At 39.6% G+C, this 22324-nt stretch overlaps 1 protein-coding gene across 1 annotated transcript; it reads left to right on the forward strand.

Annotated features, from left to right (window-relative positions):
* Positions 1 to 933: 933 nt before the first annotated feature.
* LOC144646006 (uncharacterized) lies at positions 934 to 22303 on the forward strand. The gene is given in 8 exon segments (XM_078505522.1): positions 934 to 1159; positions 1161 to 5496; positions 11406 to 11524; positions 12051 to 12109; positions 12650 to 12802; positions 13758 to 13856; positions 14205 to 14307; positions 21885 to 22303. Coding segments are annotated over 8 exon segments (5112 nt in total). The 5' UTR covers positions 934 to 1030; the 3' UTR covers positions 21999 to 22303.
* Positions 22304 to 22324: the final 21 nt, after the last annotated feature.

Raw genomic sequence — 22324 nt, forward strand, 5'->3', positions numbered from 1 at the left:
TCCGCATAACGTGACAACTTTGTGTGATACAGTTTCACTGCAACGGACGGTAGTTGTTGTTTTTTATGCAGAAGTTGAAGTTTCTTTTCATTGCTTGTTTTTGCGACAATTCCAACTTACCGACGACGACTGACCAAACTGATCCGAACTTCCCGACATGAAGAGTCCGGGATCCGGGTCCGGGTCAAGAGTCCACGATTCGCTGTATTTCGAAATCCGCGAATCAGCTCAATGTATCAAAAAAAAAACGCAATCCGTGCGCTTTTCAAGGCCAATTTCAAAATCTGATTCACCCCCAATGGTAAACCAAATTACAAGCCGGTAACTTAGGTGGATAACAATTGTTAATTTTCTTTGCATCTGTGGCGTACAAAAGGATTCATGAATGGTCCCACAAAATTTTGCAGTGCTTGCAAAATTAGGCTTATGCTCGGAATGCTCGCAAAAATTTGGTGGGTGCTCGTTTGCTCATGCTCGCATATTTTTACAAGTCCTTGGCACCGAGTGTTTTGAACCAAGACTTTGGCATCTCGTGAAAAACTCGTGTACTAGCCTTGCGCGCGCGGTTCTTTCAGCGTGCGTGTCGTTTTTCGCATACGTAGCAATGATCATATTTTACTACTGATGAAGGCAACACTGCCGAAACGTCTAGATTTTGATCCACGTCTCACATCGTTTTATTTTAATAGCAGTTTTCGTGTTGTTTGCTTCTTACTTTAATACCCGCGCGCGCAAGACTTACCCAAAAACGTGAGAACCATCGAAATGGCAGGGTGTTTTAGCCAATATGCAAGTCAGTTAACCACTCAAAAAAGTCTGTATAAAGCTCAATGCACCGACGTACTCGAAGTTTTAACTTGCGTTGACATAGCATTCGGCCTAATTGTAGCCTCGGCTCAATTAATAAGCGCGCGCGAATGCAATAATGATGACGTCACAAAGGTTACGAGTTAATTCTTTACGTCGCAAAACAGATGACTTTGACAAGATGTTTATGACTCTAAATTACTTCTTGTGTTGACAAACAAAAATGGCTTTGAGTCCAAGAGCAAAACAAAGATATGAAGCCGACAAACAACTAGGCTGTTTTCCTCGAACTGGCGATAAACTGAGAAACACGCCAGGGACTTCCAGAGAACGAGGTGATGGAGATTTTTTTGAAGAAGACTACAAGAGATGCTTTTGAAGAGAAAGAGAAAGAGCTGAAGGAAATTCGAAATTACTGGCAGGAAGAGTATAAAAGCAAGGTGAGTGAAGTCGCTAATCTTGAAGCCGCTCTTAAAGAAGCCATTGAATCGCGAAACAATGAAGTCGAAGAAATGAGAATTTCTTACGAGAGTACAATCAGTCTCCAGAATGACGAGATTTCGGAGCTACGGCGGACTTTAGATGAGCTTATGGGAACAAAAGAAGAGATCCTCGCCTCCGCGGAAAAATCAACCGAAAGTAAACTGCGTGCCAAGGACGCAGAAGTAATGAGGCTGAGGATATGGCTCGAAGAAGCTAAGAAATCGAATTCCCAAGGTAGGGAAGTTTTAACTTCGTACCAGAAGAGGCTACGAGATAAGGAAATGGAGATTGAAGAACTTAAAATGTCGAACAAGGAAGATATCAAGGTTTTCGAGCAGGAGGTAGCGAGATTGAAAGCGCTCTTATCCGAGGTTATAGCAGAAAAAGATCATGACACTGAAAACACCAAGCTTACTTTGGATAGCGTAGTAGAAGAAAAGGAGAGGCAGATGGAAATGTTAAAAGAATCATCGGATAATGTGCTGATGATGAAATATGAAGAAAACAAACGAAAAGACAAAGATATAAAACGCTTGCAGCAAGAGTTAGCTGGCAAAGAAACAGAAATAGAACAATTGCAAAGTTCGATTCAAAATTTGCAAAGTGTGATAAGTGTACATGAAGATGAAAGAAGTAAATTAACAGAAGCTTTGCGCAGCGCTTCTGAAGGGAGAAGACATGAAATGACAGAACTACAAGAACGTCAGCAGACATTGTTAGACCATAAAGAAAATCAGTTAATATCATTAGAAATGTTGAATAAGGAGCAACAGAAGCACCACGAGATAGCGATAAAAGACAAGGATAGACGCATCGAGGAATTGTTTACTAAACTGGGATGCATTGAGTCCCAGTTGGCAATCGAATTGTCTGAGAAAGGAAGTACTAAAGATCTCAAAACAAAAATACCCTCCATATTGAAAAAGATGAGCGATCTGAATGAAGAGAAAGGGGTGTTAGAGAAGGACATTGAGGCGTTATTACGAGATGTTCATGCAAAGGAAGCCAAACTGAATGACATTCAAAAAAAGTTTGAGAGCGAATCTCAGGAGAAGCAAATGCTGCAGCAGAAATGTGACTCCTTGGCTCAGGATCTTGATAACTGGAAATCTGCGATGAAACTTATTGAAGAAGAGAGAAACTCCCTTGAAAATGAAGCAAAACGTCTTAGAGATGAGTTAGAAAGCAAAAGCAACACTTGCTGTGAGTTTGAGTACAAGGTGCAGTCGCTCGAATCCGTTCGAGAGAATCTGGAGGAAGTGATACGTCAGTTGCGTAAAGAAAACGCGGAGTCATTCCAAGAGCGAAAGAACCTGGAATTTGTCATCCGAGAGAGAGATCGAGAGCAGAATTTGCTTAAGGAAAAGTTGAATATCTCCGAGAAAAAATTTGGTTTGGAAATCGAACATAGGGCAACGAAAGAGGAAAATAATATAGCGACGATAGAAAATTTGAGAAGTAAATATAGAGAAACACGTCGAGAAAATGACGAGCTAAAGACCAACCTCGATGAGCGCGAAAAAGATGTTGCTAGCCTGAGTAGTTTACTAGAAAATGCAAAACAGCAAGAACATAAGTTAGAAGCAGAACTGGATCAGCTTTCGGAAGAGTTCGAAGTTCTTAACGAGAAATATGTGCGAGGGAATAATGAGAAAGATGCAATAGAGCGGTCGCTGACAAATGCTGTGACCTTAAAGCAACAAGAACTGGAAGAGCTGCAAAAGAAATTCGAGAAAAGTATCATCGATCATAAAAATGAGACAGAAAAGCGAGAAGAGTGTTGGAAAGAGGCTTTGAAAGCCAAAGACGATCTTCTAAAAGATGTAAAATCATCCTTTGACGAAAGAGTTTTGTGGAAAGAGGACGAAATTCGACAGCTCGAAAAGTCGTTGGAAGAAAGGAAAGTAGAATTCAAATCAGTGAAGGAATCTTTAGAAAGAAGCATACATTTGAAAGATGAGGAAATTTCTCTCCTAGGAAAGACATTTGATGAAAGTCTAACTGGAAAGGAAGCGAGGATTGCAGAAATTACAGAAACAAATAAAGAGCTACTTCAGAAAAGAGACTTCACGGAGAAAGAATTGGACGAATGTAAAATCAAGTTGGAGAAAGTAACTGAAATGACACACCTTAAAGATTCTGATATCACTCGTGGAGAAGAGAAAATAACGCAACTGGAAGCGAAGCTACGACAGAAAGGAGAACTGTTAGAGAATGCCGAGAAAGAGCTTGAAGATCTCCAATCTCGCTTAAAGGAAGAGGAAGAAAACTATGTAACAGAAATTAAAAATGTTATTCAGTCGGCCGAAGAAGGTTTCAAAGAAAGGGAGAATGTGGCAGAAAAAATGAAGACCATAATTCAGGAGAACGCTGTGAAATATCGACTGGCGCTAAGTAAAAAGGATAATAGAATTTCTGTCTTGAACAGCGCGTTGGAGAATTCAAACAAAGATGCTGAAGATCTGCGAGTTAACTTGGCAACGCTTATTCAAGAATCGGGTGACAGCGAAGCAAAACTTAAACATGCTGTGACGAAACTGCAAGATGAAAAAACATCGCTGGAGACTAGAATGTCCGAGTTGACAAAGACGTTGGAAAAGCGAGTCAAAGAGTTAAACCTGATGGAAGGCATACTAACAAATAATACCACAGATTTTGAAAAGAAACAGAAGATAAACGACGAGGAAAACGAAAAGATCTTGGAGGAGTTGAATAGTGAACGAGTCAAGGTGGGGAACTTGGAAGAGGGTTATGCGTTGCTTAAATTGGAGATAACACAAAAAGAAAACTTGGAAGGGCAGTTACAAGAAGCATCAAGCGCTCTTTCAAAACTCCAAGACAATTTCAACCAAGTCGAGTCTTTGTTGAAATTGGCAGAAAGCGAGAAAGTTTGTGCAGAGGAAGCGAAAGAAAATCTGCTTCAAGAGTTGGAGAAACAGAAACTATTGTCCGACGAGAAAGAGGGAAAAATTAGTCTTCTGCTACATAAGGTTAAGATGATGAAAAAGCACCATTTCGAAGTGGCTCAGAAGCTAGAAAAGCTTGAAGAAAATGTGGTTACTTTGCAAATTAAGTTAAACGAGAAAGAAGCAGAGCTGAGTGAGTTGAGAAATGAAAGGGACAGCACACAAGAAGAATTTGACCAACGTTCAGTTCTTTTTGAAGAAATAGAGCAGAAAAAAGACGAGTTGGAAAAACAGGTTACAACACTGGAAGATACGATAAGCACACAGAAAACAGAAATCGAAGAAGCAACGGAGAGAGAGAAAGAGCTAAAGCAAGCTGTTCAAGAGCTGTTAGCAAGGTTAAAGGAAAACGAATTGAACACCAGGGCTCTCGTTTTAAATGTCACGGACGGAAAAGCCGAGAACGTAAAGCTCAGCTCGGAATACGAGAGCTTCAAGGCATCAACGCTGAAGGAAGAAGGCCGCATGCACGATGAACTGGATCATTTGCACAGTGAACTTGAGAAACACGAAGGATTGCTTTTGATTCTTAACAAAGAAAAGGAGAGCTTGTTGGCCGAGTTGGGCAAAGCAAGACAAGCCGAAGAAAGCACCAAAACAAATTTGGAATATCATATAAAAAGCCTGAAAAGAGAAAAAGAAAACCTTACGTCAAAGCTTACGTCTTTGGATAACGAACTGAAGCAGAGATTTGCAGAGAGTTCAGAGCTATATTCAGCCTTAAAAGCTGCTGAAGTGTCTAAAGAATTTCTGACGCACGAGATTGAAAACTTGAAAGTTCATACTTCGGCTAAAGAAACGAGTTTGTGTGAGGCACGTAAATCGCTTGAAGCTGCCCAAAAGGAAAACAGCCTTTTAAGATACGAGATTAAGAGTTTAGAAGCCAACTTGAATCACGAGTTAAACGAGAAAAATAGTCTTGTGGAAAGTTTTGAAGAGGTGAAGAGCTCAACTTCACAAGTGAAGCAGAAAATGGAAGAAGTCCTGTCGGAAAAGGAGAACATGATAACCAATTCTGAGGACTTCATGCGTCAAATGAAGGAAGAAAATGAAGCTCTTAGGAGGCGCCTTTCCAAATGCGAAGGGGAATTGAAAGCTGACAAGAAATGCGTTGTGGCTCTTTTGGAGAAGCGAAGAGAGATGAGTGCGCAAATTCAATCCCTGAGTAAGGATAAAGAATTGTTGAACGCTTCCCTGAAGGACATGGATCTGTATCCCGCAAAGCTAAAGTCCACACAAGGTAAGCAAAGGCTTTTTGGTTAAAATTAGCTTTAACCAAACAAACAGATAAACAGACAACAGTCATGGATTCACTCCTGTAACGATACAGCAACGAATTCCAAGGGCTTATTTTTTAATTTGACTTTAAAACTTGACATTGCGATAAAATAGAAAAAAAACTATCTTGGTTAAATTTTTTTAAAAAAGGCGACGACGTTTCGACGTTCGCCTAACGTCATTATCAAGTCAAAAATGAATAAAAATTAGGTACGACTATAAAATAATTAATAGTTAAAAAATTCTTAAGAGACACGAATTAAAAGTTAAAAAAATGTCATGATGATGTAATAAGGTATTCGCGCGCGGTCACGTAAAGAATTTGGCGCGAATAGGGTCTTTCCGAGTATTTAGCTCGCGCACTTAACCCACCTGCCAACCATGTCGGGAATTTAAAACCTAAAATGTAAGCGGTTACGGCCGTTCTCGTGGGTTGAGTCAAGAGTTTTGTTTTCATAGGAATGCATTATCGAAAAACCCCGACATGGTTTTTAAAAGCACTTTTGATCACGACTTCTTCTAATTAAAAAGAAGCAGATTACCGAAATTTAATATCAAAATCACTCACGGCACGGCACGAGCAACCTAGGAAAATGGCCCAGCTCACAACGAGTCTCTCGTGGCTCAGTTGGTTAGAGCGCCCAACCGGTATCTGGGAGGCCATGGGTTCGATTCCCGTCGGGGACTCAGAATTTTTTCTTTGTCCCATGCTCGTGTCATGTTGAATACTTCATCTTCTTTGTCCCATGCTCGTGTCATGTTGAATTAATACTTCATCTTCATTATTTATTACCGAGCTTAAAATTTACCATCTTTATTATTTACTACAAACTTGATGAATTCGACATTGCTGATCCTAGCAGTATGCAGGACGCGTGTCACTTATCAACCTAGTAAAATGGCCCAGCTCACAACGAGTCTCTCGTGGCTCAGTTGGTTAGAGCGCCCAACAGGTATCTGGGAGGCCATGGGTTCGATTCCCGTCGGGGACTCAGAATTTTTTCTTTGTCCCATGCTCGTGTCATGTTGAATACTTCATCTTCATTATTTATTATCGAGCTTAAAATTTACCATCTTTATTATTTACTACAAAATCACTCACGTTGACGATTTTCGGTTGGAGACACTTCTGAATTTACACAATAAACTTTATTCAGTTGACTTTATCATCAGTTAAAAGTTGTTGTAAAGCGATCGTGCGTTCGCTATTCTTCAAAGCAACAAAATGAATGACAAAGAAAGTAGTGGAATATCAACAAAATGTTTAATAAATTGTCGATTGTTATAACATGGCATCTTGAACCACATTACTATGACTTTCAGTAAGGCAATGTTGTCATGAACAAAACATTCATATAATACATAAACGATGTAACGATGATAAACGATAAACAGTGATAATAATCCCAGGCTATGGTAGGGTACAGTTGTACTGATCACAACAGCACGTGTTGAACTGGCCCTGAATGTGCCACAGTAAAGTGTATCAAATTTATTTTGAAGACCGCGAGTATTCTTCTGATCATTACTTAATTTTAATTTCTACAATAAAATATAGCTGATACCAAATCAAGTTTTCAAAGCTAGGAGGCACCCAAAAAAGTTTCCTTACTTCTCACTAGTTTTGACCGAAGATAAAAAAATTTCCACTCTCTAACTTAGAAAATGAAATATTTTTATTTACCAAATCAAGCGGAACCTTGTTACGGCCTAACAGGGCCTGTAGGCCTAACTGTTAAGTTAATTTTTACATATGAAAGTTTGTACATTTTCGGTTAACTATAACCAACTGAGCAAGCTATGTCTTTAGTAATGTCTCATTAGAATCGTTTCCTCAGAACACGGATGAACGTTAGGTGTTGTTGAGCTGGGTCTGTCTGGATACACAGTCCTATTCTTCTATCAGTACACTGTGGCAGCCCACTGGTGTCTTGCTGGAAAGCAACACGGCCCTCTGGCATCACTTGATTCATAGCTCCAACTCGTCTGCTTCTGGGTTTCATTTGATCATCTCTCGCCTTCTGCTGCTGATTGGTAGCGTTTTGATGCTTTTCTGTGCTCGGTTTGCTGTCGCGTGGTTCAAGTTGTTTCAACACTGTTTGTTGTTTTAGGTGTCTGCCACTTGTTCCACTCTTCACTGTGGTTGTTCTTCGTCTTGTTCCAGGATCTGCCAGCGAGGGGTGTGCTAAGCACGGCCTGTGGACCATTGTGTCATCTTTTAACGCAGTCCGTCCTCCGCTCCTCTCGGTTTCCTTTCCAGCAACAGTTTGAACCACTTTGGACGGTTGCGTTGTTACCCTCTTGGCTTGCCAAGGTTTCTTCTGTTGGCCGTGCAGGTTTGTACACTGTGAGACTTTTTGCTGGGGAAGAGCGACACGAACCAACTTGCTTCGTGACGGTGACTGCCGGGTTTGTCGCTCATTAACTGGTGGCAATTGAGTTGAAATGTTGAACCCTTAAACGAAGGATTGGAGGGACATTTCGGTGGTTCTTGATGGTTCGGTGGTGTTTTTTGACCAAGAATGGGTCCATTTGGTTGGGATTTTCGACTCATTTTGTGCGTGTAATTGATGTTCTCTGGTCAGTTATGTCAAGAGATTGTATTTGTAATGTGTTTTTGGATGGTTCTTATATACTTTCATTTAAACACAAGCGCGTCATCTTCTTTCGTGTAGGTCTTCTGACGTAAAATCTCTAACAATTGCAACATTATTATCTAAATATATATACCGTATTTTTAGAACCTTTTCAGTTTAGAAACGTATACCGTATTTCAAACATGTACACATTTTATTGAACTCTCGGTTACTTTTTTGCTGGAATTCTTTGCAGATCACATTTTTCTGAAGTCTCTAACAGTTCCTGATGACGGTATTCACCATCGCTAGTATTTTATGACGTGAGGCTTGTGTTTTCCTCTTTACCGCTTAGCAACCAACTGTTTGGTTATTTACGCAGATGATAAACATAAGTATTTATTGTAACTGGGCAAACGATCGAAATTTCAGTGATATTTTTTATGCTGACGTCAGTAACATTTCGTTACTTTAGGCTGCTTTTTTTGCTTTTACTACATAACGACCAACTATTTAATTACTTACGCAAGAAAATAAACAAAAAAATATTTACTGTAACTAAACTGTCATTCGAAACGTCAGCAATGTTTTGTTATTGACGTCTGTAACCTCTCGTTGCTATGGGCTCGCCTTTTGCTTAATACCCTGACAACCAACTATTTAATTCCCCAACGGAAAATACATTTACAGTCACCAGGCAATCAAACTGTAACTAAGCATTTAGTCGCATTTTCAGTTATATTTTGTGACTGACGTCAGTAACATTTCTTTACTTAAGGCCGCGCTTTCTGCTTTTACCACATAGCAACCATCTATTTAATTACTTACGCAAGAAAATAAACAAAAAATAGTTACTGTAACTAAGCAATCGATAGAAATGTCAGTAGTATTTTGTTGCTAGCGACAGTAACATTTCAATACTTCAGGTAACCTGCGATCAGGCGTTATTTTTCTCGCGGCGGAGGGGTCAACGAAAAAAGAAAGCCTGATCGCAGGTTATACTTCAGGTTGCGTCTTTTGCTTTTACAGCATAACAACGATTCCATTACTAAAGCAAGAAAATAAACGAAAAACATGTACTGTGATTAAGCAATCAGTCGAAATGCCAGTAACGTTTTGTTACTGACGTCAATATTTTGTCACTTTGGGCCGTGTGGATAGAAAAATTAGAAATTTCCTCCCACGCTTTTTTGTTTAATGTAATATATATCGTCTTAGTACTGTATAACTTCCAGCGGTGAATGTAAGAATGCGACATTCTTATTGGTCGAGAAGCTCGGTTTATGGCACTTTTGAATTCATCAATTATTTCTCTCACGCGCGCGGTTGGTCTAAATCCGTCACGTGATGCAGCCAAAATTGGGGAATATTTAGTAAATAAACCCCTTCAGGCGGCTGGTATATTGGAGGATAATGCCCGAGGCTGAAAGATTGTCGAAAAATGAACATTTGGCCGAGAAGCGAAGCTTCGAGGGCAACTGTGAAATTTTGAGGACAATCTTTCAGCCAAGGGCATTATCCTCCAATATACCAGCAAGCCAGAAAGGGGTTTATTTATTTTATAACCCTCCGATTAATTTCTACAACGCGCTTTATCGCCAGTAAATTTATAAGAAAAAACCTACGTAATATACCCGTCGTAACGTGGTTGAAATAAATGCAAGTTGATTGATTTACGTGATTTTTTTACTCTGTGATCTCACAAAAAATTAGAATTGAATAAGGTGACTTTATTCGTTTGTTTTGTGCTTGCCTACAAAATCGGGCGAAGGATATCAAATCGGACGGGGTATATTCGCTGATACTCGTCGTCCGATTTTGTACCACGTGGTGCGTTTTGTCTAATGAGCGCGCGCAAAAATTAATGGGTGGGTTATAACAAATGATATCCCTGTGATATTCCCTAGTTTTCGAACTTTGCGACTTTCGTAAGTACGTTTAGTTTTCAACCCGAGCTAATTGCTAAATGGAATTGACTTGAACATTTTGAACAGACTAACAATATTATGAACACCGACAGAATTTGACGTTTAAAAACCTTGAGAAAAGGTCTCCCAAAATAAGCAGCCCTGTGTAAAAAAAAATATTTGAAGAATAGTGAACAAAAAAGCCACCGTCAGTCACTCATTTACCCACCCACATACCCACAATGTCGGGAATTTAAAACCTAAAATGTAAGCGGTTACGGCCGTTCTCGTGCGTTGAATCAAGATTTTTGTTTTCATAGAAATGGATTATCGAAAAACCCCGACATGGTTTAGAGCAGTTTAATCGCGACTCTATAAAAAGAATCAGATTACCGAAATTAAATATGAAAATCACTTTGCGTTGGAGCTTTTCGACTGGAGACATTTCCGAATTTATACAGTAACCTTAATTCAGTTGAGTTTATCATCAGTTTAAAGTTGTTATAAAGCTATCGTAAGTTAGTTATTATTCAAGGCAGCAAAATGAATGACAAATGAAATAGTGTAATATCAACAAAATGTGACTGCCGGGTTTGTCGTTCATTAACGGGTGGCAAATGAGTTGAATGTGTCTTGAAATTATTGAAGGACGAAGGATTTTCATGGCCCTTCTTGAACGGAGGATTGGGGGAACACTTCAGTGGTTCTTGCTCCTCCTGTAGTGTTTCTTCACCAAGGATGGGTCCATTTTTCTTTTGAAAAAATTCACATAAATCCTGCTTAGAGAGTGGTTTGGATTTTCGACTCATATTTTCATATCTTTGATGTTCTCTGTTCAGTTATGTTAAGAGTTTGTTAGTTCTAATGCTTTTTAAATGTTTTTGCTTTAACAAAAGCGCGTCATTTCCTTTCGTGAACGTCGCGCTTCTGACGTAAGATCTCAAACAACAACAACATTATTTTCAAAATATATATGATTTTAGAACCTTTTCAGTTCAAAAACGTAAACAGTAGTTCAAACTTACACCCACGGACACATTTTATTGAATTCTCGGTGACTTTTTTGCTGGAATTCTTTGCAGATCACATTTTTCTGCTGTTTGTAACATTTCGTGGAGACGATATTCTCCATCGTTAGTACGTGTCTCTTAGTAATTTCTTATAAATACATTTTTAAGTCGTACCTATAGCTAGTTTTAAATCATTTTTGACTTGGTAATGACGTTAAGCGAACGTCGAAACTTCGTCGCCTTTTTAAAACTTTTTAACCAAGATGGTTTTAATTTTTTTTATTTTATCGCAATGTTTTACAGTCAAATTGTTCAACAAATCTCTTCTTCTACTTATTTTTTTTAACTTATAGAATAAATTTGCTTTTTCATTATTAGAATCACTAAACAAGACGAAAGATTCACTGAAATCACTAAAAGGACAGTTGAAAGAAAATTTGAAGGAAAAGAACGCCCTGGAAAAAACTGTTCGCGATCTGGAGTCGATGAATGCTGAGGTAAAGTACGCTATTTCATGCTTATCCACTTCATATTTGGCATCATCGTCTTTATTATTGCATCGTTTTGAACTGGTAGGAAGGGGTTGGGGAGAGGGAGGGAAGAGGGTGACTTCAGGATGGGGCTTTTCAGTCTTGCCTGCAAGAAAGGGGATGATGATGATCGTTTTCTTGCTTTAAAAAGGAGGAAGGGGAAGGCAAAAATTCCCCCCTCTCTGTCTTTTGTATATTACAAAGGAGGACCTCTCCATTAATCACAGAGTTTAACTTATATATCTTTCTGTGAAGATGCAAGATCTTCAGGATTCAACCTGAGTTCAGTATATGTTGTTGGCTTGCTATACTGAGAAGTGCCAGAAAGCAGAAACACCTGTCCACACCTGCTCGCCCTAGCTGCTGCTCAGGCATCCCCCTATTTTTCCATTTGCATGACGTAAATGGGCGTTAAATAGTACAATTGCTACAAGTAAAGTCAGTGAAGCGGCAATACCCTCTTCCAGTTGCTCACACGTTTGTCCCTCTTTAGATGAAGAAAACACTTGAAGTGCAAACTACAGTTAAAGAAACTGAGCTGGAATTAATCAAGTAAGAGAGAATTGATACACTAATTATTTGACAATAGGTGAGGGTTTCTCCGGGCTATCTATAAAATGTCAAAAGAAACATCTGGGAGCACGACGATCCTAAATTATTGAGCCTGTACCTATGGCGTTCTACTTTCTATTTTACGCAATGATAAAAGCTCCACTTAATTGACCAGTCATTCCTTTTTAAATTTCAGGAGATGTGATATTTTAATTAATATTGTCAAATTAAGACTGAGTGAAAGTCTGCGGAAAATATATTTCAGAGCAATGTACGCCACTTAAATTTGTATGAGAAGTGTATACCCCTTAAATTTTTATGTAGTTACGTTTACAGGTTATGAATGTCGCAGTTATCACTATGAGCATCTAAAAAAATCTGAGTTATTTTTGTCAAGAGCGTCATACATGTATCTTCGCATTACTTTCGTACCCTGTAAATGGCGAGGAAAACGCCTCGATACATGTTTTGATATGAAAGCCCGGATTCCAATTTTGCTAGAGCACTATTTATTTTACATCTACTTTTGAACTATTACAGGAAGCAGCTTGAGGACAAAAACAAAGAGTTTTACGATCTCAAGGTGGCGAACACAACACAGGAAATGAACCTCAGAGAAGCCCAATTTAAGATCAAGGATTTGGAAAGCTCACTGAAGAATGAGATCACTTTGCATCAATCTATAGCTCGCAGGTAGGAATTAATTTTTTTCCCGCAGGGCTCGAGACTAATGGTAGCCAACTAGCCAAACGCTAGTAGAAATGCTGTTTTGGCTAGCAGATTTTGGGTCTCACTAGCCAAAATGGCTAGTGGAAATTTCAGGCATTTTTGTGAAAAGAAACCACAAATTATAAACGTCTCTGAGAGAACAGAACTAACAAGTACAAGCTTAGGTTTCTGAAAAGCGAACAAACAGTAATTTTTTTGACTTTTTTGGACTTTCCAGTGACAAAAGTGACAAGTGAAAGAAAACCGCTTCTGCTAATTATTAGCCAGCCTGGGAAATGGAGTATATTGTACATGTAGGTTGTAACATTAATCAGTGATTCGGTGAATAACGAGGATGAGAGGTTGAGTACGTGAACGATTTAAAAAAGCTTTCCTGTACACATGTAAGATGCGGTTCCAATGGATATCCAATATTATTCAGCAGTGGGTAGCAGCAAAAAAGCGAGGAAAACCAATTTTGTCCGATTTCTCATTGGCTTTTGTCTTAGGTGGCTTGGTGAAAAAAAAAAAAAAATGAAAGCCATGCTTGAAAGTTCTGGCTAGTAGAAAATTGGTTTTGGCAAGTGAAATCATAACTGTCACTGGCCACTAGGCTAGTTAGCAATAAAATTAGTCTCGAACCCTGGAATTTCGTGAGTTTAATAACTACTTGTGTCATGGGGATTATCATGGCATTTTATATGAATACAGACGTACCTTGTGTATACTCAATTCTGAGCTTTGGTATCAATTCGGCTATGATTATCATGTTAAGATAATTGAAGTTTGCACAAAACAAGGCAGGTTTTACGTGCATATAGAGTGATTGTAGTGTTCATTTTTCGGCAATGTTCACATCATTGCTTTCATCTTTGACTGAAGGAAAAAAAATTGTTATGAGTTTTGATTACAGTATATTTACTCTTTCTTTTGCTGACAGAAATGACCAGCTGCAGCAGGAAATCATGCTGTTGCGAGAAAGAAACAGAAATGAAATTACATCTTTGAAAAAGTCGCTTGACGATGCAATTGGACGATGGTATGATAATATGAAATGAAAGTATGAAATTCATATATTTGTACTGCGGATATACATTTTAAGCAAATGAAAGATCATCGCAGTAACACAAGTGACCAACTTCCAGTTGGCTTGATAACTCAGTTGGTTAGAGCGCTGCACTATAGTATCGCAGAGGTCATGGGTTCGATTCCCGTTCAAAATTCAGGCTTGCTTTTCTCAACTGCTTTAGTTGAGTACATTACTGCGATGATCTTTCATTTGCTCAAAATGGTATGATAATGTTAATGAGAAACAATATTTGTCGTTTGAAAACAAAAATTGTGACTTTTCGACTTAAATCAGTGTTAGTTTCGTTACTTTTTACAGGGAAACAAGTTTTCATGAGAAGTGTAGTGAAAACTCAAAGGCCCACTGCACGGAAAAAATGGACAACAAAACAATTCAAAAATTGCGGGACCTTTATTTAAAGGTAAGTACACTGTTAAATAAACGCACACAGCATCTTGCAAACCCCATGACAATTCACAGAGTGTGCACCTGTAAAAACTTCTTTCTTTGTATTTTTTAATTGTTATCTTGACAAAGAAAATAAGTAGAGGCAACGATGATTCATGTGGGATCCGCGGTGACTTTATAGCCACCAGTGAAATAAGTGACTATTAAAATAGTTTATGCACTGGAATGTGAGTCGGAGGGTTCAATGGGCCCAGGTTGGCGGGACTTGAAGGAGGAGTTTCCCATAAAAAATCCGTGTTTTTGTACCCGATCTTTTGGTAGTGTTTTCTATTCTGAAATATTTACTCTCGCCTTTCTTCACTGATGAAAATAAATGGGCACTGGTGATTTGTTAAGGCACCTGACAAAATGCTTAGATGCTGAGAAATCAAAGTAATGCTCCAGCACCAGTGGCAATTTCTCCGATCTCAAGAATTGGAGCGAGCTTTATCTTACCTTAGACTAGAGCGATTTTCGATTTAGTTTCGTTACCTGAAAATAAAGTATTAGCGACCTTTAGATTGGTCTACGAGTACGAGATTGAGTACGAGTACGAGTTTTCAAACCAAATTCGTGTGCCTCCTGTAATAACTTATCACACCAATCTTATCCCTAACGTTTATTTATCTGTTAGTTAGCAACAGGAAAGAGTTATAGTTCGAAATTCCAAAGTCGTACTGGTACTCGATCTCGTACTCGTAGTCAAATCTAAAGGTCGCTAATCTTTTTTAGAGAATAAGGGCCGATTCGCACTAGCGGACAAGTTTAAAATGTCAAAACATTTTTAACAAAAACAAAATTGTCGCGACAAGTCAGAGACATCTTGAAGAGAACAAAAGGTGAAATTATTAGTACAATAGCTTTGCACGTGCTTCTGGCATCCCTGTACATTTCTCAGCACGGCCGTCTTGGGCAAACATCAAATATGCAGTACCACGCGGGAAAAAAATTCTAGAACAATTTGCATTTAAAGTACGCGTTTTCTCATGAAGTGGAATAATGAGTCGTCTCAAGATAACTTTTTCTTTTCTCATTCTTACATTGGGCAACTAAACTTTACAATACCGGGCCACTTTGAAGGCGTTAGATTCGCGGCAACACGGTCCGCGGTCCTGCAGTCGGCCCAAATAATAAATCGATTGCCACCGCGGTCCGCGGTCCTGTAGTTGATGAGAGTAACAAATTAAGTAACACCGTGGTCCGCGGTATTACAGTGTCTACAGTCGATGAGAGTAAGGAAACAAGTGCCACCGGTTAGGCTACAATTCACTTCAGTTAGCCAACTATGCACTTCAGTTAGTCTACTATTCACTTCGGTTAGCCAACTATGCACTTCGGTTAGCCAACTATGCACTTCAGTTAGTCTACTATTCACTTCGGTTAGCCAACTATGCACTTCAGTTAGCCAACTATGCACTTCAGTTAGCCAACTATGCACTTCAGTTAGTCTACTATTCACTTCGGTTAGCCAACTATGCACTTCGGTTAGCCAACTATGCACTTCAGTTAGTCTACTATTCACTTCAGTTAGCCAACTATTCACTTCGGTTAGCCAACTATGCACTTCAGTTAGCCAACTATGCACTTCAGTTAGCCAACTATGCACTTCAGTTAGCCAACTATGCACTTCAGTTAGCCAACTATGCACTTCAGTTAGCCAACTATGGACTTCAGTTAGTCTACTATTCACTTCGGTTAGCCAACTATGCACTTCAGTTAGCCAACTATGCACTTCAGTTAGCCAACTATGCACTTCAGTTAGCCAACTATGGACTTCAGTTAGTCTACTATTCACTTCGGTTAGCCAACTATGCACTTCAGTTAGCCAACTATGCACTTCAGTTAGCCAACTATGCACTTCAGTTAGCCAACTATGCACTTCAGTTAGTCTACTATTCACTTCGGTTAGCCAACTATGCACTTCAGTTAGTCTACTATTCACTTCGGTTAGCCAACTATGCACTTCAGTTAGCCAACTATGCACTTCAGTTAGCCAACTATGCACTTCAGTTAGCCAACTATGCACTTCAGTTAGCCAACTATGCACTTCAGTTAGCCAACTATGCACTTCAGTTAGCCAACTATGCACTTCAGTTAGTCTACTATTCACTTCGGTTAGCCAACTATGCACTTCAGTTAGTCTACTATTCACTTCGGTTAGCCAACTATGCACTTCAGTTAGCCAACTATGCACTTCAGTTAGCCAACTATGCACTTCAGTTAGCCAACTATGCACTTCAGTTAGCCAACTATGCACTTCAGTTAGCCAACTATGCACTTCAGTTAGCCAACTATTCACTTCGGTTAGCCAACTATGCACTTCAGTTAGCCAACTATGCACTTCAGTTAGCCAACTATGCACTTCAGTTAGCCAACTATGCACTTCAGTTAGCCAACTATGCACTTCAGTTAGCCAACTATGCACTTCAGTTAGTCTACTATTCACTTCGGTTAGCCAACTATGCACTTCAGTTAGCCAACTATGCACTTCGGTTAGCCAACTATGCACTTCAGTTAGTCTACTATTCACTTCAGTTAGCCAACTATTCACTTCGGTTAGCCAACTATGCACTTCAGTTAGCCAACTATGCACTTCAGTTAGCCAACTATGCACTTCAGTTAGCCAACTATGCACTTCAGTTAGCCAACTATGCACTTCAGTTAGCCAACTATGCACTTCAGTTAGCCAACTATGCACTTCAGTTAGCCAACTATGCACTTCAGTTAGTCTACTATTCACTTCGGTTAGCCAACTATGCACTTCAGTTAGCCAACTATGCACTTCAGTTAGCCAACTACGCACTTCAGTTAGCCAACTATGCACTTCAGTTAGTCTACTATTCACTTCGGTTAGCCAACTATGCACTTCAGTTAGCCAACTATGCACTTCAGTTAGCCAACTATTCACTTCGGTTAGCCAACTATGCACTTCAGTTAGCCAACTATGCACTTCAGTTAGCCAACTACGCACTTCAGTTAGCCAACTATGCACTTCAGTTAGTCTACTATTCACTTCGGTTAGCCAACTATGCACTTCAGTTAGCCAACTATGCACTTCAGTTAGTCTACTATTCACTTCGGTTAGCCAACTATTCACTTCGGTTAGCCAACTATGCACTTCAGTTAGCCAACTATGCACTTCAGTTAGCCAACTATTCACTTCGGTTAGCCAACTATGCACTTCAGTTAGCCAACTATGCACTTCAGTTAGCCAACTATGCACTTCAGTTAGTCTACTATTCACTTCGGTTAGCCAACTATGCACTTCAGTTAGCCAACTATGCACTTCAGTTAGCCAACTATTCACTTCGGTTAGCCAACTATGCACTTCAGTTAGCCAACTATGCACTTCAGTTAGCCAACTACGCACTTCAGTTAGCCAACTATGCACTTCAGTTAGTCTACTATTCACTTCGGTTAGCCAACTATGCACTTCAGTTAGCCAACTATGCACTTCAGTTAGTCTACTATTCACTTCGGTTAGCCAACTATTCACTTCGGTTAGCCAACTATGCACTTCAGTTAGCCAACTATGCACTTCAGTTAGCCAACTATGCACTTCAGTTAGCCAACTATGCACTTCAGTTAGTCTACTATTCACTTCGGTTAGCCAACTATGCACTTCAGTTAGCCAACTATGCACTTCAGTTAGCCAACTACGCACTTCAGTTTGCCGACTATGCACTTCAGTTAGTCTACTATTCACTTCGGTTAGCCAACTATGCACTTCAGTTAGCCAACTATGCACTTCAGTTAGCCAACTACGCACTTCAGTTAGCCAACTATGCACTTCAGTTAGTCTACTATTCACTTCGGTTAGCCAACTATGCACTTCAGTTAGCCAACTATGCACTTCAGTTAGCCAACTATGCACTTCAGTTAGCCAACTATGCACTTCAGTTAGTCTACTATTCACTTCGGTTAGCCAACTATGCACTTCAGTTAGTCTACTATTCACTTCGGTTAGCCAACTATGCACTTCAGTTAGCCAACTATGCACTTCAGTTAGCCAACTATGCACTTCAGTTAGCCAACTATGCACTTCAGTTAGCCAACTACGCACTTCAGTTAGCCAACTATGCACTTCAGTTAGTCTACTATTCACTTCGGTTAGCCAACTATGCACTTCAGTTAGCCAACTATGCACTTCAGTTAGCCAACTATGCACTTCAGTTAGCCAACTATGCACTTCAGTTAGTCTACTATTCACTTCGGTTAGCCAACTATGCACTTCAGTTAGTCTACTATTCACTTCGGTTAGCCAACTATGCACTTCAGTTAGCCAACTATGCACTTCAGTTAGCCAACTATGCACTTCAGTTAGCCAACTATGCACTTCAGTTAGCCAACTATGCACTTCAGTTAGCCAACTATGCACTTCAGTTAGTCTACTATTCACTTCGGTTAGCCAACTATGCACTTCAGTTAGCCAACTATGCACTTCAGTTAGCCAACTACGCACTTCAGTTTGCCGACTATGCACTTCAGTTAGTCTACTATTCACTTCGGTTAGCCAACTATGCACTTCAGTTAGCCAACTATGCACTTCAGTTAGCCAACTATGCACTTCAGTTAGTCTACTATTCACTTCGGTTAGCCAACTATGCACTTCAGTTAGCCAACTATGCACTTCAGTTAGCCAACTACGCACTTCAGTTAGCCAACTATGCACTTCAGTTAGTCTACTATTCACTTCGGTTAGCCAACTATGCACTTCAGTTAGCCAACTATGCACTTCAGTTAGCCAACTATGCACTTCAGTTAGCCAACTATGCACTTCAGTTAGTCTACTATTCACTTCGGTTAGCCAACTATGCACTTCAGTTAGCCAACTATGCACTTCAGTTAGCCAACTACGCACTTCAGTTAGCCAACTATGCACTTCAGTTAGCCAACTATGGACTTCAGTTAGTCTACTATTCACTTCGGTTAGCCAACTATGCACTTCAGTTAGCCAACTATGCACTTCAGTTAGCCAACTATGCACTTCAGTTAGCCAACTATGCACTTCAGTTAGCCAACTATGCACTTCAGTTAGTCTACTTTTCACTTCGGTTAGCCAACTATGCACTTCAGTTAGCCAACTATGCACTTCAGTTAGCCAACTATGCACTTCAGTTAGCCAACTATGCACTTCAGTTAGTCTACTATTCACTTCGGTTAGCCAACTATGCACTTCAGTTAGTCTACTATTCACTTCGGTTAGCCAACTATGCACTTCAGTTAGCCAACTATGCACTTCAGTTAGCCAACTACGCACTTCAGTTAGCCAACTATGCACTTCAGTTAGCCAACTATGGACTTCAGTTAGTCTACTATTCACTTCGGTTAGCCAACTATGCACTTCAGTTAGCCAACTATGCACTTCAGTTAGCCAACTATGCACTTCAGTTAGCCAACTATGCACTTCAGTTAGCCAACTATGCACTTCAGTTAGTCTACTTTTCACTTCGGTTAGCCAACTATGCACTTCAGTTAGCCAACTATGCACTTCAGTTAGCCAACTATGCACTTCAGTTAGCCAACTATGCACTTCAGTTAGTCTACTATTCACTTCGGTTAGCCAACTATGCACTTCAGTTAGTCTACTATTCACTTCGGTTAGCCAACTATGCACTTCAGTTAGCCAACTATGCACTTCAGTTAGCCAACTATGCACTTCAGTTAGCCAACTATGCACTTCAGTTAGTCTACTATTCACTTCGGTTAGCCAACTATGCACTTCAGTTAGCCAACTATGCACTTCGGTTAGCCAACTATGCACTTCAGTTAGCCAACTATGCACTTCAGTTAGCCAACTATGCACTTCAGTTAGCCAACTATGCACTTCAGTTAGCCAACTATGCACTTCAGTTAGTCTACTATTCACTTCGGTTAGCCAACTATGCACTTCAGTTAGCCAACTATGCACTTCAGTTAGCCAACTATGCACTTCAGTTAGCCAACTATGCACTTCAGTTAGTCTACTATTCACTTCGGTTAGCCAACTATGCACTTCAGTTAGTCTACTATTCACTTCGGTTAGCCAACTATGCACTTCAGTTAGCCAACTATGACTTCAGTTAGCCAACTATGCACTTCAGTTAGCCAACTATGCACTTCAGTTAGCCAACTATGCACTTCAGTTAGCCAACTATGCACTTCAGTTAGCCAACTATGCACTTCAGTTAGCCAACTATGCACTTCAGTTAGTCTACTATTCACTTCGGTTAGCCAACTATGCACTTCAGTTAGCCAACTATGCACTTCAGTTAGCCAACTATGCACTTCAGTTAGTCCAGTCATAGTTGGCTAACTGAAGTGCATAGTTGGCTAACCGAAGTGAATAGTAGACTATTCGCTTCGGTTAGCCTACTATGCACTCCGGTTAGCCTACTATTCACTTCGGTTAGCCTTCTATGCACTTCGGTTAGCCTGTTTACGGTTAGCTATCTATAGGTGTAAGGGAAACACGACATAGTTTAAATTAACAAAATCTGTGAGTCAGCTCCCTGGTTTCTCGACTCCACCACGGTGTCCTTTATATTAAATATTTTCCTTCCGCGGACCACGGTGACATTATTTTATACATTCAAATCAACTCCGGCACTGTGCACCACGGATAGCGGTGGCAAAAAAAAAAAAAAACATTTATATCCCATTATTTAAGAAATTCAAATTAACTGCGGCACCGCGGACCACGGACTACAGTGGCACTATTTAATATATTCAAATCAACCGCGGACCGCGGACCGTGTTGCCGCGATCCGCATGCTATCTGAGTGGCCCGGTATTGTAAAGTTGCTCCCATTGGGCAAACACTTCGCTTATAAGACCTACCGCAGAAAGATTTTGCGGCTGAATTATGATAGTGAGAGCCACATCACGGTAAATACTACCGTGATGGGAATGTGACTTGTCATGAGTTGTCCTGCCTTGAGGCAGGACAACGGCCCCTTTGAAGATTTGTCTGTTTTGACAAAATTTGCCCTTGTCCAACAAGTCGTTCGCACTTGTTTTTGCGATTGTTTGACAAAATGTACCGCGCGTGCAACGCGGACTAATCATTAGACAACTGCTTCTTTGTTTTCCTGAATTGTTGGACAAGTTCTAGGTCTCAAAATACGTATTCGCACTTGTTTTCTGTAACAAGTGACATATTAATGATAAAATCTTCCAATTGTTACAAAATTTGTATGCTAGTGCGAATTGGCCCTAACTCTAATTTATTTTTAATTACATTGAAAAAAAAACCATGCACGGACCAATTTTTTCCAGAAAGACATTTTTGTTAATTTTATATTTGATTACAATAGACATGGACAATCCAGTGTCCCAATCAAAACTCGAAGCAAATTCATGTAGCCGACAAGAAGCGCGGGAAAACTTGTGTGAGCGATTCACCATTGGTTTTGGTTTTACTTGTGATTTTTTGAGAGAGTGGCGCATTTTTAAACTAATCACTAAGCGCAGTGAGGCAAAACCAAAGCAAACACGAATTATTTTCGACACACAGAAAATCGCTCAAATGACGAAATTTTTTACTCAAGCATAATTATTCTGTTCTTTTAGGTGTCAGAACTTGAAACGCAGCTAAATCAAGAAAGAAACGATCATTTGTTGTCGCTGAAACAAGCCCGGGAAGAAGGACAAAGATATCTGACAGAAGAGCTGCGAACTGAATAATATTTTTTTATTTGCAAATGTTTTGCTTTAACAATTGTTCTGTACTTTTGACACAATATGGCTACCTTTGTTCCTTCTAAGATTTTTATGTTTTCAACTATTTAATGAAATAATTTACAGTTTACTAGCAATTAACAACAAAGTCAATTTTTTCAAGAATATTTGTAAACTGACCAAGTGTACTTTGCAACGTTTCTGTTAAAGTTCAAGGTACAGGGTAACGTTTGTTTCAAGCTCTTTTTCAGGTCTTTGCTTTTTTATTGATTATCAATCTTCATATTTGAGTAAAAGAATTTTCGCCGTAACTTTCATGCACTTTCACTGTT

Source organism: Oculina patagonica, chromosome 3 (assembly GCF_052425735.1).
Source record: "Oculina patagonica isolate OP01 chromosome 3, crgOcupat, whole genome shotgun sequence".
Classification (NCBI taxonomy): domain Eukaryota; kingdom Metazoa; phylum Cnidaria; class Anthozoa; order Scleractinia; family Oculinidae; genus Oculina; species Oculina patagonica.